Source organism: Rhinolophus sinicus, linkage group LG04, assembly GCF_036562045.2.
Source record: "Rhinolophus sinicus isolate RSC01 linkage group LG04, ASM3656204v1, whole genome shotgun sequence".
Taxonomy (NCBI): domain Eukaryota; kingdom Metazoa; phylum Chordata; class Mammalia; order Chiroptera; family Rhinolophidae; genus Rhinolophus; species Rhinolophus sinicus.
This window is the reverse complement of record NC_133754.1, coordinates 178,663,776-178,690,076: the sequence shown is the minus strand read 5'-3', so window position 1 is coordinate 178,690,076 and position 26,301 is coordinate 178,663,776. Positions and strand designations below refer to the sequence as shown.

Sequence of the window (26,301 nt, the reverse complement as noted above, 5' to 3'; positions counted from 1 at the left end):
AACTCAAATGTCCATAGCAGCTTTATTCATAATAACCCAAACTGGAAATGATACAAATGTGCTTCAATGGGTACGTGAATAAATTGTGGTACATCCATAAAGAGGAATATTACTCAGCAACAAAAATGGGAAAACCTATTGATACAAGCAACATGGATGGATTTCAAAAGCATTACACTAAGTGAAAGAAGCCAGACACAAAAGACTATTACCTATAATTCCATGAACATGAAATTCTAGAAAAGGCAAAATCATAAGTTACAGAAAGAAGGTCACTATTTGAAAGAGGCTGGGGTTAAAGAGAGAAGGCTGATTCTTAAGTGACATGAGAGAACTTTCTGAAGTGATGAAAATATTATCCATCACATCTGTGGTTAAAATGTATTGACCATTCACTTAAAATTGGTGAATTTTATTGTACATATGGAATTTATTTCCAATTACAATGGAAAAACAAAAAAGGATACACATACAAATAAAAAAGAGAATCAGAATAATTCTAACCCTTTAGATTAAGCGTTCCCTGTACTACTTTAAGTATATATACCTAAAAGATGAAAATGATGTAAATCCATTTACCTCAAGGCCTTAGATTCAGAAAGCTGGCTCGGTCTCTTACTAGTAAAACAACTTTAGGTAAGTTTCTTATCTTCTCTGGCTAGTATCACCCAACGTCTAGAGTTGTAGTGAGGGTTACATTAGCTATACATATAAATTATAAATACATAAAGAGCTTCTAGCAGTGTCTGATGTGTATATAGAAAACACTTGATGAAAGTGAAAGGAAGCCAAGTCTCCAGCAAGCTGAGAGCTGGTGGGGCTGTCCTCTGATCACACACACCACAACCGATACACGGGAAACACACACGCATGTGGTACCCAGAATAGATATTATTTTTAGTTTTGTATATCTTATCTTCTCTATAAAACTATTCACGAAGGGGCAGATGCTATGATTCAGTTTGAAACTTCCACGGAACCGAGCACAAGGCACGGCACACAGGCAGTGCTGGAGGAGACCTACGAGAAGTCCAAATGCTTCTTTGAGATGAAGCCTTAGCCATGCTTATGTGGTCAACAGCCCCGCCCAAACCAGGGTCTCTAATGCTAATGGTTAATTCGAGACCCACGTGGCTAAGGCACCGAACTAAATCAGGAAAGAACCTTATTAACCGAATCATTTAAAAGAAATGTAACTAAATACCTAAAAACCCAAGAATGCTATAATGATTGACTCATTAATAACTTCAAAACTGTGTAAAGTGCAGGCAAAAGAAAATAACTGTAATGAGAAATACAACAGAGTACAGACTTTGAGTCTTTTAGTTCAAAATGTAAAATAAATCATCCTGTAATTATCAAGAGAAATAACAAGGAAAGGGGTCTATAGCAGTAATATATGCTTTATTATTGTGGGTTAAGGTATTTTCTTTTTCATCTTAGGATATGTGAATTCTCCTGAACTCAGTTTTAATTTTAACAAACACACAGAATGTGAAATAGCAACACAGAGGGAACCACAGGCATAAATTATTTGCTCGGGAATTAAGAAATCTTTACCATTAATAAGTATCTGTTTCACAAATAGCTCAAACAACAAACAATGAACCATAAACAGTACCAGCTTCAATTCTGAAACGGCAGCATGATAAAAACTTATCTCACTCCTAGTATCATTGAGAAAAAACTATAAACTGATGTCATTATAAATTTTTCTGCTTATAAAACATGCTATTAAGAAAAGACATAGGGAAGCAGTACCTATATCTATAAAAGAATTATATACTTTTTAGAACATATATAGAACTCAAAGGAAAATACGATATAATAAAATGGACAAAATTTGAGCAGACATTTCATAGAAGATATTACACAAATGACAAATAAGCAAATGAAAAGGTAGTTACCAGGGCAATGTCAATTAAAACCGCAACGAGACAGCCAGCCACAATGTCTGCCAAGGAGAACTATTTCTTGTGCAATGACCAAGAGGGCTACAACGGGAACACTGAAGAGAGTAATTGGGGACTTGAAAAAATCAGAATTATTAATTTCAAAGTACTGAAGGATGATGACCCAAAGCAGCATTAAGCAGTTTCTAAAAGGTCTGGAACTTAAAAAAAAGAAAGAGGACTTAAACCACTAAAACAATGAGTATGATAAATTTCACACTGACAAACTTTCTGGACATGTTAGTGACCTGTATTTGGGATGCAGCTACAAGAAATTATTCTGAAAAAATTGTAACTTCCATTCTTGAATTATATCTCCATGTGAACTATACCTTCACTTCTAAAGAGAATTCTGATGTTTTAAATGTCGGATGAATTTAGGAATTCTATAAAACAACAATGGGAGTTCTGAAACATGCTAAGAATGATAGATTGTGGCTTAACACAAACATGAAAGTTAGAAAATTATATTAAGAACTGAGAGCAATATGGAAAGCTTTAAAATATTTTATGTCAATTATATGTCATATCACAATGATGATGAAGATACTTGAAAAGGACAGTTATTAGATATACATGATTTGGAAACTCAAACGCACAGGGGATGGAAAATAACAAAAAACTGAAAATATTCTATAACTGATCAGTTCTCACCAATCTGCCACCCCTCATCCAACGATCACAGGATTAAGAGGTAAAATGGCCTTGAAAAAATTCACATGCTGAGTTTTTGATGACTTCAAGAATGAGAATAAATTGAGTTTCATGTGAATCACTTGCTTAAAATATGTGGTCTTAGGAAATATGCTTAAGAACTTGGGAGTAAATCTATTTGACTTGCCAGAGGCCAAACTGTACAAAAATGATCCATAAATTCTAACAATGACAAATGTAGTAAATTCCTATCAGAATAATGACATCACTAAATTTGAAAAGATTCTGAAAACAAATCACAGTAACATTATGGATGATTCCTTCCTAAGAGAACATTGCAAAGAGCTTTTTGCAAAACATCCAAACCCAAGTGCTTGTAAAATTAAGGTTTATGCAACACTACAGAAGTCTTTTATTTCTAAGGAGTTAACACAGACGTAGCTGATACAGGGAGTGGCTGACCTGGCACATGCTGGATAGCACTATTTACGGAGAGACTGATTAAGTCAACCATATACATCCTCTCGCAACCAGACTGCCACTGGTAAATGGCTTAACACAGACAAGCTTTTACAAATGTACTTACGGCAGTCGTGTAGAGATGTAAATTAAAAGAACAGGGAATGGCAAAACTACTGTCAGTTGATATGTCCTGAAAATTATGAATTTATGACAGAGGTAGTTCTTTTTTTGATCAGCTGGTTTTATGTTTTGGCTTCATTTATTGCAAGAAAAACAGCTTTAATCTCCAAAAGAAAACTAAAATGCCATATGATTATGTAGTATTAATATCTTGCAATTTTTTTCTGTTAAGAGTCAGACAGTAAATTTTTTAGCTTTGTGGGCCATTCATTGTCATGATTACTCAACTCCCCCTTCGCAGAGCAAAAGAAGCCATAGACAATATGTAAATAAACAAGCATTTCTGTATTCTAATACAACTTTATTTACAAAAACAGGAAGCATGCTGAATTTGGCCCCCAGGCCACAGTTGTGCCACGTCCTGCTCTAAATATACAACACAGTAATCTGTCATGGGCAGCATGACTAGAGAGAAGATTTTTAAATAATTTTAAATACACTGACATGCTACTTCTGATTAATTTCATACACATTTTAACTGTAGAAATTCTGTCACAAATAAGCTGCAGTAACTTGCAACGTATATTCTTTTGAACACATGCTTTTCATATAATAACAAATGTTAAAAATGTTTGCTACATTTTACAAAATTCAATTCTCAAAGTCTGTATGCAGTATTTCTGTATCTCCTGTGTAGTAGTAAAGGCTTAAATGAAACCCTGTAATTATAATGGTACACTGTCCTTACATTTTAAGCAATACAAACAGTATATACAGCTCAGAAATTATAAACATACACAATGAAACGAATTAAACTGGCTAAAGTAAGAAGACAATACCAAATGTTGGTGAGGATATGCAACAACTGGAACTAGTCAACTGTTGCTAATGGAAGTGTAAAATGAAAAACCACTTCAATGAATTACAAGGCAGTTTCTTATAAAGTTAAATACAGGTCGACTCAGGCCCAGCAATTCCACTCCTAAGTATTACACAGGAAAAATGAAAACATATGTCCAAAAGAAACAAAACATGTATAAGAGGGGCAGCTGGATAGCTCAGTTGGTTAGAGCGCAAGCTCTGAACAGCAAGGTTGCCAGTTCAATCCCCACATGGGATGGTGGGCTGCACCCCCTGCAACTAAGACTGAAAATGGCGACTGGACCTGGAGCTGAGCTGCACCCTCCACTAGATTGAAGGACAACGACTTGTTGCTGATGGGTCCTGGAGAAACACACTGTCCCCCAATATTCCCCAATAAAATTGGAAAAAAAAAAAGGCTACATACTGTTAAGATTCCAACACTACGACATTCTGGAAAAGGCAAAACTTAAAAAAAAAAAAAAAAAAAAAGTACAAGAATGCTCACAATAACCTTATTTGTAATAGTCAAAAACTAGATATCCCAAATGTAATGTCCATCAGTAGAAAAAGTGATAAACAAATTATGGCATGTTCATATAATAATACATACATTATTGGAAATAATTTTATTAAAAACTGTACTCTAAAATATCAGCACTTTTTAAATTTATTCACTAAACAAATGCTGAGAATTAACACCTACACTAAAATCCAAATCTTTTTTATTTTCCCTTCCCATACTCCTGCCAAATGGGATTATTCACTGTTCCGCAAATATAACCCAACATTAATTATATACCTTATTGCATTTTAAAAGGAAAATCTAGCTTTCTGTTTCCTTAGTATAACAACAAACCTTTTTTATGTTTTGCTTCCTTCTAATACTGGGAAAACATTAAAAAAAAAAAAAGATAATTTCATAACTCAGAATAACTGTAGCTGATGTTAGGCGGGCATATGCCTATCTTTTTACATAATTATTTTTGAGTTTACACTTGCTTTGAAAATTAATTTTTACTAACCGCAAAATGTTGTGAGCATCTTTTCACATTACTTGACAGTTATTCTACCCAGCATTTTTACTACACAGTAACTTGTCACATGGCTATACCATAATTTACAATGCCAAATCTCCGACTCTGGAATATTCAGGCTGTTCTACTCCTCTTGCTCTAAACGAGGCTGTAAAGCAGAGACATGATTCTTAAGGGAGAGGAGATAATTTCCACAATCACTCTATTCCCCCCAAAGATCCAGTATAATGCTTAGGTTTTGAATTTTGAATAAAGCCTGTCAATTTGTCTTCCAGAAAAATTGCATCAATTTAGACACCACATTGGTAGAATCCTTACAGCAATTACCCTGCTGGCTTGGAACAGTCATTTATGTACTTGTCTTGCTCTCCTTCTTTTTAGCCTATATATAACTAAAAATTGTATCTGCATATAAAGAACTGCATATAAAGGTTATTGACTCCACCCATTCTAACTCCAATGTATTGTTTGCTGACCACACATGCTGGCTGGTAAAAGGCACTACGGTCCATATAGTTCCTTGCTCTGTCAGCTGAGAGGGCCTAGAAGCAGTAACTCCCACTAGCAATGAGCACACCTTGTGCCTTGGTTTCTAACACATTTTACCAATAAAAGGAACCAGGGCTTCTTAGAGAAATGGTTGATTCTATGCCTGGGGTAGGAAATATACAAGATGAGCCTAGAACAATCTACAAGTGTCAGAGAGTCAGGAAGTGCTTCCCAAGCCCCCACCACAACGAAAACAAACCCACAACAATGGGAGTGTGTCAAAGGGACACAAGAGTCAAGTGAAAGAGTTCCCAATGGCCAAAGCTGGAACAATTTGAGCAACAAAATAAATGAAGTAGTACTGGATTATAATCTAAAGTATAAAATAAATACCCACGAGTCTATGCTTATATAAATAAATGACTGAATAAATAAATCAATGAATGGGGGAGGGGAGACAAATCTCATTACACAGCCTGCTCTCATGGAAGGAGCCCTCTCCTGTGTGAAGACCACACACAGTGACTTCCTTTGGAAGAGAACAGTATGGAAAGTGGGAAAAAGAGTCATGTAACAGTGGAGAAACCTGACAAACATGACCTCAGCCATAAATCAAAGTCATCAACAGTGGTAATCACGTTGACAGTATGTACCCTTGACATGAGGTGATGAAAATAATACTTTACCTATGTATTCTTCCCCCAAACTCATATACCTCGTGAGGAAAACATCAGACAGATGCCAGCTGAGGGGCATTCTATAAAATACCTGACCAGCATGACTTAAAACTGTCAAAGTTATCAAAAACAAGGAAAGTCTAAAAAACTATGACAATCAAAAGGACCCTAATACTCTGGATGGTATCTGAAAAGGAAAAGGGACATTAGGTAACAACCAAGAAAATCTAAATAAAGCTCTGACTTCTGTTAATAATAATGTATCACTATTGGTTCATTAATTATAACAAATGTACCACATCAGTGTAAGATGCTAACAACAGAGAAAACATTTGCAAGGTATATGGAAACATTGTACTATTTTCACAGAAAATCTAAAACTTCTGGAAATCTAAAACTATTCTTAAAAATAAAGTTTATTAAAAGAGAAAAAGGTATCACCTCCTTACTATACAGAAATTTAGGCTCAGTGAGGTTAAGCCACCCAAGTTCACATACCAGTAATGATTTGCACTTATTAGGCAATCAGTCAAATGCTGGACTGAATCTGTGGAATGAAACTGGTGAAATGAACACTGTGGGTATAAACTCAATACAAATCAAAAGTAGGTTCTGTTCATGAGACTGATTTCTAGATGATTCTTTCTTGGTCCCAATTCTTATGCTCTTTTTAGTGTATATGATAAAGCAATGGTGAGGCTTTGTTACTGTTTAATAAGGCCCTCCTATTAATTTGTGCAGAGAAAAATCTAAGGAAATGATAATGTTTGTGCTGTTTTCCTCTCCCCATCTTGGTTTTGAAAGTTGTCCATTAGTTCAAATCACAGTGGTACCACATTCTGTAATTTTTCTGGATGACTATTTTTATATCTTACTGTGAGAATTGGCCCACTGGGTAACTTCTCAGGATTAACAAGGTACTGGGAACTGGCGGAAACCCTTTGAATACACACCCTTTGTAAACTCAAGTTGAAAAATAGAAAGCTAAGAATGGCAGGAAGAAAAAGAAAGTACCTAAACAAAGAATATGCAGTGGAAGGCTGCCATGAGAAATAACCAGCATAGGGAAGATTATTATTTCCAAAGTAGCTTACTGCCTGAAGAAAAAGTTAGATCTTCTTAAATCTAATTTGAAATGTTATACATTTCTCTCTCAAAAGCCATCACGTAAGAAGAAAACAGAATGAAACAAACACCACCAAAACCCCACTCTAACCCATTATACCGTACCCCATCTTTAAAACATGCTTCATAGAAATAATCTTTTGGTTACAGTTTGCTCTTAAAAAGTCAGCTACAGCTTGTCAGAAGTAATTTTGACAAATTCACTTTGACAGACTTAAAAATAATTAAGCAACATTGTTCTAAGCACCTATATACAGACAGATCACATAGATCTATCTATCTTAACCCTCTGAGCTGGGTTCTAGGATTTCTCCCATTTGACTAATGATGAAAGAAGTTAAATCACTTGGCTAGAAAGTGAGGAGATGAGACTGGAACGCAACTGGTTTCTTCCTAGTCCACAATCTTAACTCAAATAAATACATTATAAAAGTGAAGAAATTCTCTTACCAGTAGTCAGTGGCACTTATAACTCCCTATATACATATATCTTTTTAAAATGTTTTGTTTTCTAGACTCTTATAAACTAAAATTGACATGACCCAAACTTTGAAATGTGCCTTTTCTTTTTACTCATATGAAAGAAAGTGCTTCCTTGGATGAAAGCTGTTCAGTGTTTATGAAAAAGCAGAAATCACTAAGGCTCTAATGACATGTAGACAAGAGAAATATATGATACTCTCAAACCTAAAAACAAGTGAAAAAAAATCTGACATGTGGCCCTCCTATAAATTAATCAAAGAAAAGGCATTTTCTGTAAATGCTAGGTGACCTCCAACATGTATCTTAATTATTTCAGATAAAAACAATAATCAGTAATCTTTTAAATATTCTGGGTTGGAATGTTTTGAGATTCTGTTAAAAAACAAAACAAAACAAACAAAACAAAACAAAAAAACAACTGCTATTGAAACCTTGTATTGCATAGTGAGGAAGGTGAGGACAGCTCCCATATGACTCAGTGTCTCTTTCAGAAATTCTGTTTTTCCTAAACAAATATGGGTATTTTTCCCCCCCCCCAGACCATGCAATGACTAAACGTTTTCTTTTGGCCTCCGGGAAGCTCAGAACCAAATCCACAGCCCAATCAAACCACACAGGATCTCATGGCTGTATATCTGTGTATTATCTTCCTGTTCCACCTCTGTTTTCCAAATCTCTTTCTTATTTACATTTTCTTATTTTGTTGCATGATAAGTATTCTAATGAAATACCTCAATACCTTAGTAATATGAGGTACAGTGCATTTGTATAAAAAGCTCCTATCAAGTTCATTTCATAGTTTAATCAACAAGAATTCTATAAATAAATATCTGATTGATGGGTTCACTTACCACTGACAATGCAAAAACATCTTTATCTTAAATTCAGATTCCAAGAACATAAAACGTGTACCTATGCACACATATTCTGACTTGTCCCTACTACGTGACTAGCACCACTGCTCTTCATACCAGTTTCCTTTCAATCTGTGGTGCTGTTCTTCCACACCAATGCAAAAGCAGGGATTTGTGGGTAGACACTGCTTTGTATATTTATCTTGGTGATTTGCTCTTGGAGGCAAGAATTGTAATTCCAGTAAAACGTCACTAAATAACGCTTAACAAAAGACGTCAAAAGCTGAACCAAAGAGACTAGAAATTGATCTTTAACATATTTAGATAAATGAAATATTGTGTAGGTATTCAGTAATTAATGTTTTAAAATTTCCATTCCAAACACATCAAACACATGCTCCAACATGTCAAACAGAGAGCAAACTGGAATAGATTCACATAAACATGGAAGTCACTGAAGGCATTTCAGACTCTGGCCACAACAATGTGAAAACTGGAGTTGGACTTCCGGCAAAGAATGGAGAAGACAGAATTTAGGTGCTCTACCTAGATCACACAATGTGACGCACAGAACGCTAGCTGTGGGCTCAGGCGGTTCTGTCTCTGAATACTGCCCCTCCACTTCACCGTGTGACCTTGGACAAAAGCCTTAACTAGTCTGAGCCTTCACATCCCTGTCGGTAAGGTCTACATGGGGTCCCTGCCTCACAGAGTTTATGAGAAGCAAATAAGGTACTAAATGGAAAGCAGGTAGCATAAGGCCTATCCATAAGTGGTAGCTCTTTCCCATCAGACTTGAAATTTATGATGGTGGCATGTTTCCAACCTTGGGAGAGTGGCCAAGGGACAAAATGTGTATTTGGCAGATTTTCCTATGTTTTGGAACTTAGTGCCCTGTTGGGGATCGGCAATTTTAGATAGTATGCAACTCAGAAATCCATTGTATTTTACCAACATCATAATTCATCTTACCCAAATGAAATTATGAAGAAGATAAATCAGGCAGCAGAAAAAAACTGATATAAAATACAAATGGTGCAATATGTTTTTTTAACCTATGAACCACACTAACCAAAACACTGTAGATAGAATTCAGTATGAAATACCTTCGCAAATTATATATATATTTTTAATCATTTCTCAGAGGCAAAATTCATCTGGGTTTCTCTCCCATCATTGCCTCATTTAGTAAAGAGCTCTTCTATTTCAAGACGATCAAGTAACTATACCAACCCCCACTGGTACTAATCCTTATTTACTCTCTTTTTTGCCTTCCAAAAAAAGAAAACAACTTACTCCAAACATGACGACTATGTACTATAATCAATGAACTGTCAAAGAATCTTTATTACAGAAAGCAGACTCAAAAAGCAGGCTCCAGAAACATTTGTCAAGTAAGCCTGTAACTTTCACATATGCTTTAGCACTGCATGAGCTAACAGTTACATACACAGTATGTTGAATCTATAGCATACAAATGTAATAGAAAACTAGATGACTTCTTCAGAAAAGACAGCTCTTTAGCAAAATAGTGTAATGCTATCACATTTCAATCCAAATATGGCATTATAGTGCCATTCTAAAAATAAATCTAAGTCCCATGTGACATGCGGCCTTTTAGCTATGCTCACTTCCTTTTAGGGCTCAAGTTTCCCACAGGAAAATTATTCAATGTTTGGCCAAATCATGTATAGATAAGGCATAAATGCTAACTGCACTGTCAACCTTTTCCTGCGTTGCTATTGTTGATTTGCCTTTACAGTAATCCATCGTGGAGAGGCCAAAGGAGCAGGAAATACTCAAGAACTGTTACCTGACAAAAGTGAACACTAAAAGTGTTATTTTGAGTAAAAACGTGGTAGGGGAGATAATTTATGAGTCAGCTAAATTAGAAGGCACAAAATTATTATACAGAAAGTCGTATTCCAAACAAATGTTTCTGATAACTGTGATGACTTACAAATATTTATTTCTATTGTATTTTTGCATTATTGAGCAAAACTGAGTATCAAATGCCCTCAGTACAGCTTAATACAATTACTGTTTGACTTATATTATTTGCTTAAAAATTGCATAAAGCATTATATATGCTAAAAACAAAATCTCAAAATCAATCTCATAATACACCACACACAGTAATGATCAAGACCCACATTCCTCATGCTACATTTTTATATAACCAAATCCATCAAATCATGATTTTTTAACAAAACGTTTATGTTTTATAATGTTTAAAATACTGATTTACTTTACAAAGTTAGTTTCTTATGAAAATAAGTCTTAAGTCAGAGATTTAAATGTACCTATTAAGTACCAAACATATATAGTTGCTGTAAAATGGCTATATTAAAAAATGACTTTACAACTCTATAGAGTTCCCTGCTCTTACAACAGTTAAATAAGAATCTGTGTTAATTGTTGAATTGCATTTAGAATTCTGTAAGAGGTCTGCATTCATATATACATTCACAGACTACATATATATAGATATATATAGATAAATATAGATATATACACACACATTTATATATTTATATGTACATATATTTATATATGTGTGTGTGTGTTTGTGTGTGTATATTTATTCTGGGTCTCAACATTTATTTCAGTTATATATTTTTATATAACTTTCAGGCAAAAATTATGTATCCATGAGCCCCAATATAAAAGAAAAATGTTTGGGATTTTAATTTTTCTACTAAAGAACTCATCTTCAGAAACAATTATCAAGAAACAAATATTTAAAAGCTATCTTATTTCATCATTAATGGATAAAATTGTAATTACGTCGATATTTTTCTATCAACGTAAAAACTTAAAAAATTATTAACACACAGGTATAATACCAACCAAAGTTTGTTAGTACCTATGCAGTAATGCCTTACTATACAGCTAGTAAGAGGCTTCCTAGAATTCAATTATTTTTATGTTTTCCTTTTTAAAATTCTCAGGAAACAGCAACTTTAAAAAGGTACAGGACAAGCAGTGAGCTTCAATTTTTTAATGCAAAAGCTTTAACCTCTGACTCACTAGGAGCACAAATACTACAAATACCAATGAAGGTGGGACCACCCATTTCATGTACTTTTACTCTCCCTAACAAACATTTCTGAGGTGCTGTCAGTGATCAAGAGAGCTTTCTAACTAAGATTTTGCAAATCTTAACTTATTTGGTTCAAAGTACCAAAGGAAAGGCTATTTTTACTTATTTTATTTAATACACACCAAAATCTGAACACTTTTCTTTTTCCCAAACCTGCTGGAAATTCCCATTTTCTAAGCACCTGACAAATGCTGAACAACGCTTTGGACTTACTTTGGTGGCATGACTGAGTCTAAGGGAGTCTAAGACCCGGACTCTAGCCCTAATTCTATGACAGACTAACTTAGTCCCTACTCTGGGTCTTCCTGTCCCCATTTGTGAAAGGAGGAGTCAGATTACGACCTTTAAGGGATCATCTAGCTCTGTCACTTCGAGATTCTATATTTATGTCATTCACCTACTCAAAAATTGTAAGTCCATCTCCAATTCCTAATTAGAATTAAATCCCTTAGCATTTATTTCAGACCAGGTAGCTCCACTCTATCTTCTTGACCTTCCTCTCCATCATTCCTCCCCTGGACATCTCTGGCTCACCATGCTGCCCTACTCGCCAGGAAGATGCAGCACCAGCTAACGTGCTGAACGCTTAGAGTGCCAAGCATGTGCTTAAGAGCGTCATGTGCACTAGCTCATTTAATCTTTGCAATATTTGTACAAAATCATGTGACTGGTTAAGAAAACAAAGGCTAAGCGGGATTATGAACCTTGCTCTAGGTCTCACAGCTGGTAAAGTGATTCAAACCCAGGTCTGTCTGCCTCTCAAGAACTACTGCATATTATATGGTTTCTTCATACCTTAAGATTAAAAATGGCCCCTCTTTTAATCAGGCCTTTGAAACTTAGAACACCCTTTGCTACAATTTTATTTTTTTCCTAATACAACTCACTTTTAAAGTTCAGCTAAGGTGATACCTCTTTATTACTTCAGTCCCAAATTTCCTGTCCACCGCTAACCTGCTAAAGCTCTTACTCTAAGCCTCAATGACTTGTTTCTTGATGAAGTACACCTAAATATATGCATCTTAATGTCTGAGAATTGTATGGGACTAATCCTCCTGCAGAACATCTATAAAAGCAGGACGAATTACATAAAACACCAGTATCTTCATAGAGGCAGGAGCCCACCGAGCTACCCACATTCACCCAGGGCCTTTCGTCTGGGGCTATATGCCGACTTGCGGCAGGCCCTACAGTCACTGGGAAACTGATTTCTGTGTGACAAAGAAATAATAGCAGCAATCTTTTACAGAGTCTATGGTGCCACCATGCAAAATTTTACACTCTGAAGATGTGACAGTATCTAATTTTCTAACAAGGGAGTGAAATCATTTCACAGAATAAAAAACCAACGACCAGAGATGCCAAAATCCATGCTCTTTTCACTACCTTCCTCTTTACCTCAGGAAAAATGTGATCCAAGCGTATAAAGTAATCCCAGTAACAATGTAAAGAGCTTTACTATTAGTGTAACATGCATCTGGTCTTGAACCAATGCCTGTAATGTTGGTGTCATCTTCACTTAAAGACAAGTATCCTTCTGAAGTTCAGACAGATTGACGTTACCTGATAAATGGCCTGGAGTAGGACCTCATTTTGTTTTAACTTTATTTCCAGTGCTCTGTAGGCTACAATACACATCCGTAGTACGATGATGCTAACAATACATGATGTTACCAAAATCTAAATAGTAATGGTTTTGATCCTGACAAATATTATGTCCTGAAGAAGGAGAAATTTTAAAAATGAAAAAGTCTTTTGAGTCAGATTCTGCTCCCCAGGGGCAATGAAGACAGAGACCCACAAATGCCTTTTTTCTTTCTTTTCTTTTTTTTTTTTGGTTTAGCTATAAATAAATGGCTTTGGCAATGGGGGTTTCCCCAGTCTTTCTGGAAGAAATGTCAGAAATAAATCATACTGTTCAATGCTGCAACTTTTGCTTTCCTCCCAAAATACTGTCCTACTAATTCACTTCAACAAGTATTTGTTGAAAGCTAACAGACACAGAATTTAAAGTTTTACTTTGAAAAGACTCTTGTAGTTTCTTTTTGTTCAAAGTCAACAACAATCTTTGGGTAACAAACCAATAAATCTTTCATTAAGTGACTATAGTCATGGTAATTTAACATAAAGATGTGCTTTTTACTTTGCAAAGGGCTTTCTCATGTCATATATTATTTGATAATTGTAGGTTACTTTATTAGGGTCTTTTGTCTATTGATCCTTTGGGTTTCGTTAATTCTGTCTCGCTGGATACTTTATGTCAACCTCATTCAAGGAGGAGGACGGAGATAAGGCAGTAGAAATCCTACTCTACCCAGGGCCTAGCCCATCTCGTATACTGCTTTCTAAGGAAACTGACCTCACACACATCTCCTTACCTCTGACTACCACACAGTACTTTGCATTCCTCTCGTGATATCATAATGCTAGGTCTTATATTGTAGGTACTTGTATACTAGTCCAGGCATACTCATTAGACACTTCACACACACACACACACACACACACACACACACACGCTTGTTTGCTTGCTTTCATGTATTCCTTCCTATGATGTCAAAGAAGATGCTTTCCGGTATCTGCTATCTTCTCTTGGTAAAAAAACCAAAATTTAAAAATCTAAAAAGATCCAAATAGATAACCTACAAGGCATAGCGACATATTGAATTAGGAATCAAAAAGGTCTTGCAGCCCCAAAACTCGGTTTCCACAACTGTAAAAGAGGGATAATATCCCCTTTGCCTGTTTTCGTAGGAGGATAAAATGGAATGAATAGGAAACTGCTCGTGTACAGGGCCATAGGTAACACAGAGCTATTATGCTCTCATTTTCTACTTCAGTAACATGTTCTAAATCTATTCTCCCTGGTTTCCTTCTACTTCTGCTGATATTTATGTGCGTTTTCCTAAATGTGGTCTATGCTTTTCATAAAAACTAATACATCTACGTAAAGGTCGAGCAGTGCAAAACTTTACAATGAAAAACAGCAGATCTCTTACTTCTCCCACCCTGCCCCCTGCTCCCCCTCCCCAGGGGCAACCTTTTCATTTTTCAGCTGTTTGTTTGTTCTTCATATTTCTGAACAAAATCCTTAAATTGTTATTATTTTTTCAGACATCTAGTATGGGAGATGAGACTATAGCTCTGTGACAGTCCCCAACCTCAATGCCCCCACCCCCATACTTCCCTGCCCATCATGATTCTCAACATAATTTTGCTAAATTTGAGTTAAACCAATACTGTTCATAACTGAATCACATTGTATATCATGATTAGATTTCCCTTTTTTTAAGTTTCCTTTTTTTTCTGAAGGTACTAATTGCCTAATTTTTTTTTCACTCCGTATGCTATGTATCTGTCATCAATTCTTTCCCTACAGACCAAACAGAATTGTAAATTCCTCCCAATTATTTTTTCCTGAAGATGTAACTCTCAGTGCCCCTTTCCTTGGGCTTCCATCAGGACGAGGTGCTCTCTAAGTCTGCTGCGCATCCGATTTTCTACTAGGCTTTTCCTTCCCTATCACCGTGGGAATTCTCTTCACCTCTCTCCTGTGTTGGAGTGCCTGTCTGGGTTCTGTATCTTCCTCTTTCTTGATTTCATCCCTCATTCTATGGAAACATACCCCTTCAGTAACTTCCTGAGAAAGTATTTAAGGCAGGTAAATATTTGAGACCCTGCATATCTCAATATGGATTTATTTTATCCTCACACTTGAATGAAAAGCTTGACTGGCCATAAAGTTCTAGGTTAAAAATCACTTTGTAAAATTTTGAAGTTACTCGTCATTATCTTCCTTTAATGAGAAGGAAAGTCCAATGCTATTCAGTGGGAACTTAGTGTGTTTCCACTCTCCCATCCCTACTCCAGACCAAAAAGCTTTTAGGATTTTTCTTTATCTCCAGTGTTGTGAAATTTTATAACAATTTGTTGTCAAAATCTTTTTATTACATTAAGCTGGTCTTTTCCATTATAAAAACAAACTCATACCCTTTGGGGTTCTGGAAATTTTTCTTGTGATACTTCTTTTAGAATTTCCTCCTTTCTTTTTCTCTACTCTGTTTCTGAAAATCATACCTAGTTGAGTATTGGGCCTCCTTGATTGGGCCTCTAATTGTCTTGCTTTTTATCTACTTTACTGTCTTTTGTTTTACTACCTGGCCTACTTCAATTTTATCTTCTAACTTTTCTGGTTAAAAAAGTGTCTGATTATACTTTAAATTTCAAGAGCTCTTATTATCTTTCTGAGTTTTTTTTTTTGTTTTTTCCCCCCCCACCTATGGCATTCTACTCTCTTTTTTTAAACAACCACAGTGAAACCTGGGAAAGAAGAAATAAAGGAAAAGAGAAGAGACAGTGAAGAAAGGAATCACAGGAAGACTAAAAGAAGAATGGGGAAGTGGTGAGGGTGAAAGCTGAGGAGTGCAGGGTCAGCTGGGGGTCAGTGGGTCAAATTATTTTTAAATTTGTGTTGGTTCAGTCTAATTTATTTTACCAGTTATACAAGGTCACACGGGTCAATTTAAAAGTTTCTATTCGGACACCTACGGTTTTGGATGCAAAATCTCTGAAAATGTTGGGTTTTGTTTGTTTTTTTTTGGGAAGTTTCCTTCAGTGATTTGCACTGTTTCTGTTTCCTCTGATTTCTTTTGTTCTGGGCTCTATATTTTATGTGAGAAGACTTTCTCAAAAGACCAGTAATCTCTGGCTGACTGTTAATATTACAAAAGAAGGAATAAAAAAACTAATTAGTAACAGTAACCTAGATTTTCTGATTCTCAGTTCAAAGTTCATTTGAATCATATTGTGACATCCTTTTGTCTCCCAAATTGTGAAGAAGAGCCAAATGACTTACAGTGTAAAAAATGTCTAGAATATTCCCGAGGTCTGAAAAATATATTAATATGTACATTTAATATATAAGAGTTTTCCTTCAACCTGAAATGGAAAAATTATGCAAAAATCAACACATAAACTGATTTATGAAGACTTTAAAAAAATCTCATAGTGCCACAATTCTTCCATCCTTAAACTTCCCCAAATCTGCTCATATAACAATAAATTCTGGTTTGCCAATAATTTATTTAACACATCTTTTATGATACAAACACACATAGTGAAATTAAAACATTTCCTACAACACCACTGTGCAGATTTTTAAATCAAACCTGAAAAGCTTAGAAAGCTCCCAGAAACCACTCTATTACCTGAGAGTCTGTAACCCTGTTGCTTTATTTTCAAGTTCAAAGAGGTGGACAATGCATTCATAGCACAAAAATTCAAGTTTTCCCAATCCTTAAAATCCTTAAAAAATTATTCAAGTAAAAAGGAAAAGCCAGTAAGAAAGGCTCAAAAATGAATTTATCCAGCAATAAAGCTTAAAGAAAACCCTTTCCAAAATGGAATTTAGGGTGAGTGAATAGGTCCATGAAAAATTCAAATATCCATTCAGGTGTAAGATAGTTCTTTCATTCAAGTGGAGCACTTGTTTTTTTGTTAATTGTTTTTCTGCTCTAAAAACAAAACGAAAAAAATACAACTCCACTGAAATAAATCATTGTATAAAAATACAACTAATTTATAAATATAACAATTAGTATTAGTCTTATGTTAAAATGTACTATGAAATAATTTCACCACAATCACCAAAAGCTTATGCTTCCTCTGATATCAGTCATATACCATATAAAGTTAAATGTGCCGTCTTGCCAACGCCCAAAGTAATTGAATCTAAAAATATACTTTTTTCTCATTCTGAACTAGTTAGATTGGTATTTAACCCAAACGTCATCAAATGTTGTATTAAATGTGCCAAGATGAAAGGTTACTTAAACAAACTCTCCACATGTATCACATAGAAACTACCCCCCAGCCACAGAATATTGTTTGATTTGCATCCAAGAATGTCTCCTTTCCCCCAACACACACACACACACACACACACACACACACACACACACACACACACTACAGACAATGAATGTGATAAGAGAACTGATACCTGGAAGAAACCTTAGAGTTTATACAGTCCAATGAAAACAAGATAAACTGGAAAGACATATGATATTAAGCAAGTATCAGTTGGCAAGGGGTTGGGGAACTTTATTTTTCTTTAAATTACTGTATCTACTTAGTTTCTATTTCAGGTTTAGACTGAGTCACTGATAGAGATTCTAATATGAAAAAAATACATTAAATGACATCTAAATTTGGTATTAGGACAAAAATGTACAAATCTATTCACAAAAGTTCATATTAAAAGAATTGTCTTTCCAGTTACTAAAAGACAGCTTGTAGCCATTTCCAGGAAATTAAACAGAAATTTTCTCTATTTTCACAAGATGGAACCCTATTGGAGGGAAAAATTAGAAGGGCTCAGCTCTCCAAAAGTAAAAATCTACTGATTTAACACAAATTTTCTATTAAAATTAAGTGTTTAAGAGTCCCATATTTGCTAAACTAAAAAATCTCAAGCAAACTGCAAATTTGAACAAGTTACATGCTCCTACATGAAAAAAAAATTTTGCCACTTAAATAAAAGGGAAATTGTGTACAACTGGTTTTCCAGAATCCAACAGAAAAGGTTTCCCACTTGCAACAGCAATTAAAGACACCACTAATATAACTTACAATTTCAAAATGAAGCCTAAATTTTGAAACGGCTTAGAATCAAATTTTCTAGCACTAAATATTAATATAAAGAGCAAGCGACTTTTGGGGAAGAACTCAGAATCTTACGTGTAAATTTCATATATTACTTACTCACTTAAAACAAAGTTTAAATATAACACATTTGAGGTTAACATCAAATCGATATCTCAAACCTAAAATCATAAATCTGCCCTTTATTTTAAAAGGGGTAGGAAGTTTTCTAATATTGTGATGGAAAACCAAAGCATACCTGTCTATTTTATAAATACCCACGTCCTTTCCTGGACTAAAAAAAACACTTTCACCCACGTCCCTTTGGTGTCTTTCATCTCACTGAACATCACTGTCGCGTTCAGATTACATTTAGCCAAAGGCAGAGACCTTGTAAGTCCCCTGAAGACTTCCAAAACATTAAAACCAGTAGACAAGTAGAGGAAATACGCTCAGGCCTGAAGCTGCTGAGAAATCCTCTCCTTTTAGAAAAATAAACCTCTTGCTCAAAAGATAAACACTTTTAAGAACAAAACATCACTACTACAAATACACGGCATTCTCAATAATTCTACAGAATAAATAACAAAATCCTACAGATTTTGCTAGTACTTATGCTTAAAAGAAAAAACAAAACTATTAAGGAAAGAACTGTATGCCAAAGGATTTTTCCCAGAAAGAGAACAGCAATAGTAGAGATACAGATAAATTAGAATTTTTCCTTTTCTCATCCAAATGTGGATTCCTTAACACTAACTAAAAGAATGCTTTTAAAAAGAATTAGTTGCTATTTTATTAGTTAATTCCATTTAACCACAAGAGAACATCTTAATCTCTATTTTAAAAATGAACTAGTTAAGTGTACATTTTGCTGTAAAAGAGAAATCTGTCTCAATTCAAATATTCTCAACACACACATACACAAAGGCACGGGGAAAAATACTGTAACAGAATCACTTTCTATGCACACATTTCTTTAAATCTCCATGAAACATAGCACAAAAAGTAGCTTGGTTTTTCATAAATTGTATAATATTAGACTGTACTTTTGTATCATGGTTCATTGCAAAATTCTAAAATTAATGTTTTAAGTGTCCACATTATTCACTGTATTGAGACTTCTCTCAAGAGAATAAGACATAAAACATTTGGTTTCCTAAATGACAGTGCTGAAACTTGCTGTGCAGTTACACTTTGGCATACATAAATAAAATTTAAAAACCCTGTTAATTAATTCATCACTGTATTTTAATCCTCCCTGTTAAATCAATTGCATATGAAGCCCACACAACTGGAAAGAACCCAGAAAAGCAACAAGAAAACGATGACTTTTTAAAATGCTGACGCTTTTCACACTCAGGTTCAGTCATGCCAGCTGGAGAGAGGTGTTGGATATGGCTTTATTCATTTTAAATCTGAGAACTGTAGTCATTTCCATGACATTACAAAAATTGGAACCAAGAGCAATTTATCTTCATGGTCCCGATTCTTCTGATTCAAAAGCTCTTCTTAGAAAATCATTTCTGCAAACTTAGAAGGCTTTTTGGATGGGTCATTTGTTTGCTATTGCTTAGAGTCAATTATTTTGTTCCAGATTTTCTAGTGAACAGGAATACAGAGATAAAAAGGACGGACACACGGACGGACACACACACACACACACACACACACACACACACACTCTGACCCAGTATCTGAACCACTTCAGACATGGCATCCATTAGGGGGGCCTTTGCTCCTAACTGTGTATGGGTCCTTAGTTATGGTCTCACTTGCACAAGAAATACACATGGCCCCCGAGAGACGTTTCAGTCCCCTTTGGAAGACACTGTTGGAGAGACTATAAATGACACAGTTGCAGAAACTGTTACTAATAGCAAGCCAGGTGGTCAAGAAGGATGCGAAGCGGTTGCTGTGGCCAGTGGAGCTCTCCAACAAGAAGTAGATGATGTATGGCAACCACAGGATATAAAACACACTAGTGATCCGGAATAGGACCATGGCGTAGCGCTTATCGGGACAGGCCTGCACCTCCCCAGTCTCCCCACTCTGGCTGCTGAACCGGGCTTGCCTTTCGCTGATTTCCTTTGTGTGCTGCTGACAGATGCGGAAGATGTTGAAGTAGGTGAAGCAGACAATGAGGGCTGCGGGGGCATATGACATCATGACGATGAACAGGGTGAAGTGGGGGTTGGTGTGCCAGGCCTCCGCACACCACCGAAACACATCTCCATGATATCCAGGTTTGCCCCAGTGGAAAAAGGAAGGCAGGAAGACCAAGGCGGAATACAGCCAAATCAGGAAAATACACAGGCGTAGTCTCCAGGGTGTGACCAGGGTGTTATAGGTTAAAGGTTTGGTGATGGCAATGTATCTATCGATGCTGATACAGGCCAGAGAGGTCATGGAGACACTCTTCAGAACTGATACTACAAAACCAAACACCTGGCAAGTCAAGGACTCCTCCACTGGGAGGGGGTAGTGGAGGAGTGATAAGGAAGGGACCAGGCAGCTGACCCCAACCAAGAGGTCAGCATATGCCATAGTCTGGATAAAATAACTTGTAGTGTGGTGGTTTAACAAAGGTGCACAGTGAAACACAAAAATCACGATGATGTTGCCAGAAATAATCAATACAGTCAGAAAGACAATAATCAACACTTCCAAAAGGCAAAAATCGACAGTTTCTGAATAGCCAAATGCCAAGAGGCAAAAAGGGCGGCTGCTCTGATTACCATCCAAGGTGGAGTTCATCTTGAGCTCAGGAGTGATCTCTCACTTCATGCTGCCGCTTGGCTGCTGCCAACAGTTCAAAGGAGCAGCGGCTGTCATTGCGGTCAGCTCTGTTTGTAATAACGCCCAGGCTCGCGATGCTGCTGCTCTGGTGCGTTGCCTGCAGCGCAATCCCCCTTTACTTCCTTGGAAGAGGCAGAGCCAGCAGCAGTTGTATAGCCAGTCCCAGACACGGCCATAGTGTCAAGTTTACCAGACACATAGCGCCAGGGAAGCAAGTCAAACTCTGGGCACAAGGTCTTCAGGCCAGTGAGGGCAGGGGCAGGGGCAGAGGAGAAGGGAGGAGGATTAGGAGCTGCAGCAGTAATGAGTCTCCTCTGAACAGCTGATAGAAGAAAAGGAGAGAGCGTTTTATATTCTGCATCCCAATGCAAGAATCAAAGACTCTGGCTAGCTCAGGCTGCTATCACTCCTGCCGCTCCATCCCAGCCCACTCAGTACAACTATTCATGGCTCCCCTCAGTAGCACCCCACAAAACTGGTCCTTACTCTACAGAGGCGGCACAGCACCAGCAAGCTTTCATGATCAAAATAAACAAAATCAATCACAGTCAGATCAATCGACCCCTCTTTTCCTTTCACTGGAGCCTTTGGGGTAGAAAAGGAATCTGCTTATAGCATTTCTGAAAACATTTTACCATAATTACTACTAATAAAATTAGCTAAAATAACTTATTTTCTTCATCGATTCCCACGTAATATTTTGCCTCTGAAAACATTTCAACAGCATTTGTCTGTCTAGCTAAATTTCAGAGTGTTACCTGTAATTCTGCATGCTGCAATCCAAACAAAAGCCACAGACCATCCTTAACAGAAAGGCTTGCAAAGCAGGAATGTGCCTCAGCCCCGTTTACTGCAGAACCGAGACACAGAGGGAGGGGATAAAGGAGTAGGAGGGGCAACAGGGAGGCGAGGGGGCTTGGGAAAAGGAAGACGCAGGGGGAGGGGAAAGAAAACGCCTGTGCGTGCACACACTCTGGCACCCTTAGTAGCTCATTAGAATTCATCACAGAGAGGCACTCCCCGACTTCCAGACTGCACAGTAGGGGAATAACTTAATACGCCTGCAGTGCAGTGTTTGAAAGCTGTTTCCTCGTCTGTCTGGAATCCCCTTTTTAAGAATTCAGACTGCTAGTAAGGAGAAGGGGTAGTAACTGGGACAGAGTGCCAGCTAGGAATTAGATTGAAACACACTGCCAGAGGGGTAATGGTGAAAGTAAATTCCTATTTTCTTGTAGCATTTTCCCAAGGAACAAAGAACAATGTTAACAATGCATGGCAACTGAGGAATTGGAATTCAGCCGCACAAGAAGTTCTAGCTAGAAAGGCTAAATATTCAGCATTAATTTTCTCTCATGATCCATTGGATATCGGCCAATATTAAAAAAGATGACCAAAATAGCAAAGCAAACTTAAAAATCAGTTTTTCGAGAGAAATATAAAGAAAATCTCATCAATTTTGAATACTGCAGAAATAGTACACACACAGAAAAGAGGAATTACATTGCTTCGGTATTTGATACTACCCTATACTTTTGAGACGCCACTTCTTGTTTCTAGTTTGCTGAGAAGCAAACTTATAAACAAAAGATGGAAAAGTAAAGGTGCCCATTTGCACCATGCTTGACTGTATCTCAGAATACACAATCTTGTTTGTGCCTACTTATAACAATGCAAACTGGGATAATACTGTCTGCTCTTCTGGTAATGCCATAAATGATGACAATTTTCAGCTAATTAGAAAAAGTGTATTTTCAGTTATCTTTTCCTCCAGGTGTCATTGGACTCTCAATTCATCCTTCTAAATAAAGTTCCCCCGATCCAGTAGAGTAAAAGAAAATAAACAAATGCTGGTATTTGTAAGCATTCTAGAATGTCTACAAACCTGGGTGGAGATATATGTTATGTGATCCAACTTTTGATTTTTATTTGTTTCATACACATGCTTTCTCATTGCAGGCAAAGGGCCACCCATAATCAGAATTCCATTAACTGCATTTTAAGATCTGAAGCACTATGTTCATTACACAACGGCAAGAAACTCAAAAACCTATTGAGCATAAGTTTGATAGCCATATTTGACAGGTATTACTGGAAAACAGCCAAGTGTGGCACAGTACAAAGACCCATGGCATTGAACTCCCATGTGATTCAAATCCTTGCTCTAAAATTACTTAGCCTCTCTCAGCCCTAGTTTCACCATCTGTGAAATGAGGGTCATACTGCCGATTTCATGAGGTTATTAAGAAATAGAGAAGACAGTGTGTACAAAAGGCTTAGCAATACTTAGCACATAGGGAGGATACAACTTTACTCACTTTCTTCTCATACACTTAAAACAACCTGTTTTCCTACCAACCATGTTGCATTGCTTGAGGCTGGGCTCCTCTGAATCCTAAAGTGCCCTCTCTTATTTGTGACTGCCCAGTTCTAAGGCATACAACAGTTATTTAGATATTTTACTGTCACGCATTCCTCTAGTACACGGAGGCTATCCCAGTGAAGGTACTGATGATATGGCCTCAATTACTCCCTCTACACAAATTAGTCGGCCTGGGTCTCCAGCCCTGACTTCACTCATGAGCTCCCCTTTCCAGCTACAATTTGCCTGCTGGTCCCACATCTTCGACCTGGATGTCCTGTAGAGACTTCAACCACCGCACCCAAAAGTAAACACATTTTCCCCACCAAATAAACCTCTCTTGTTTTTCCCAACATTTCCCCAGGCACTCAGGAAAGAAACTTAGGAATCATCTTGACCACTCTCCCTCGATGTACTGTTCTTAGTCACAAAGTCCTGGGAACCTATTTCTACAGCAGCTCTCAAATTCACTTCCTCTTTCAGTTTTGAATACCTTACTTTAGGCCATCATTCAATATCGGCTTGGCTTATTCACTTTCTAATCCGTTTCTGCCTGACTGAGTACCAGTAGCACGGACTTTATTCTGCATGGTACTCCACTGTAGGAGAAGTCTATGGCTCCCTATTGCCTTTCCACTCCGGTACCACTGTTCCATAGCCCCCCACACACCTTGTCCTCCAGCCAAACCACGTTACTCACTATTCTATACGTTTGCATAGACTTTATTTTTGAATTCCCATTTTTTGAGTGCTTAGTAAATATTGAACTGAAAAAAAAGAAATGATTTCTGAGAGTGATTATTTCAGTAAGTGGAAAAAGCATTCGCCAAAGTCAGGAGTCCAGGCTTTTCCAACTCCTTGAGAATTGGGGCGTGTAACTCATCTGTACACCTCAGGTTTCTCATAAGAAAACAAAACAGCTATGTTGATTAAAACACATTACATTGGCTGATAACTTGAAATAATTAAAATGTAATAAAAATGCAATAAAAATGCAAGTTGTTACATTTACTATCATTAGCACAATAGTTCTTCCAACTTTGTTTCTATTTCAATAAAACCACTCTTGGAGCTGTGACCAAAATATTCATATAGGAAACTTTTTTAAAAAATAGGCTGATAGCCACACTTTATCAAGTCAGTCAAGAGTTAAATGTTTTGTTTTGGATTAAAGAAAAAACATTTTTCTTGGGGTGGCCAGATGGCTCAGTTAGTTAGAGCAGGAGCTCTGAACAATAGGGCTGCCGGTTCAATTCCCACGTGGGCCAGTGAGCTACACCTTCCACAACTAGATTAAAGACAATGAGCTGCCACTGAGCTTCTGGAGGGGCGGCCAGATGGGCTCAGTTGGTTAGAGCGCGAGCTCTCAACAAGTTTGCCAGTTCAATTCCCGCCTGGGATGGTGGGCTGTGCCCCCGGCAACTAAAGATTGAAAACAGTGACCGGACTCAACTAGATTGAAGGACAACGACTTGGAGTTGATGGGCCCTGGAGAAACACACTGTTCCCCAATATTCCCTAATAGAAAAAAAAGCTTAAAAGCATTTTCTTCAGAAGAGACAAATTATTAATGACATGGGGGAGACAATAAATTTATGCCCTCACAAAAACCTATACATCCATTTCCTTTATAAAATAATGAAGTCTCACGATATACATACATATATATATACACATATATATTTTATTTATTTATTTATTTATTTATTTATTTATTTATTTATGTATTTATTTATTTTTTAAGTAAAGACAAAGTACTATTTCTGTATATATGTGTATATATGACTGGAAGGAAATACATTAAAATTCAACTACTGTTCACTGGATAGTGGGATTACAAGTGATTTTTTATTTTCTTTTTTATGGCTTTCTATGTTTTATGAATTTGCCAAATTCTATGTACTATTTCTATGTATTATTTAATCAGGTTTTTAAAAACCAGCCAAAATATTATAAAATACGTCCCTTTGGGTTAAGCTAACAAAATAAAAAACTGGCCACAAGATATTCTCTCATCATCCACTGAATGGATGACAGCAGGTTAAGTCACCTAATGGGGCTCAGTTCCACTTGTCCTTATGCCATCACAGCAACATTCCTTCATATAGTCATTGGTACTCAATTTAACTCAAAATGAACCCTCAGAGCCTCAGTTAAAAATTCTTAGAGAATGGAAGGCAGTCTTTGTGACAGGGAGTCCCCTAATGCTGGCATTTTGGAATAAAACCTACTCTTTCCAAAAAAAAAAAAAGAAAGAAAATTCTTAGAGAATAAAAATGCAACTGGATGAAACGTGAAATTGCCAGTGTTTAACCATTGCTTTTCTGGTTAAATACTTTCTAATTTACAGAAATGGCAACTTTTACACATATGGTTCAACCAATACTAAAAAATTAACACAATGACAGAACTAAAAAGGAAATAAGGCAGAAAGAGAAAGGAAACATGAAATAAAAAAGGGAAAAGACATCAAATTATGTTTATCTGTCTCCCTATTCAGTGGATTAACTATATTATACATGACAAAGGGTCAATTTCAGTTCTTCAGATTCGTAAGATTCACTTCTGAGCATTCTCTGTCACTTATTATTTAGTAAAAGTGAGCTTTGAGTGTTGATTTAACTAGCATTATTTTAGGGCAGGTGATGGGAATGTATTTATAGCAACATCATTCCAAAACCAATTTG

General features: G+C 36.5%; 2 protein-coding genes across 6 annotated transcripts in view; both read right to left on the bottom strand.

Moving 5' to 3' along the window:
- The window catches only part of RABGAP1 (RAB GTPase activating protein 1), a 146,695-nt gene that overhangs the window by 36,768 nt on the left and 83,626 nt on the right, over window positions 1-26,301 (bottom strand). The window lies entirely within an intron of this gene.
- Window positions 20,017-21,354, bottom strand: GPR21 (G protein-coupled receptor 21). Its single transcript, XM_019728512.2, has one exon. The coding sequence runs from the start codon at window positions 21,211-21,213 to the stop codon at window positions 20,164-20,166; it is 1,050 nt and encodes a 349-aa protein (XP_019584071.1). The 5' UTR covers window positions 21,214-21,354; the 3' UTR covers window positions 20,017-20,163.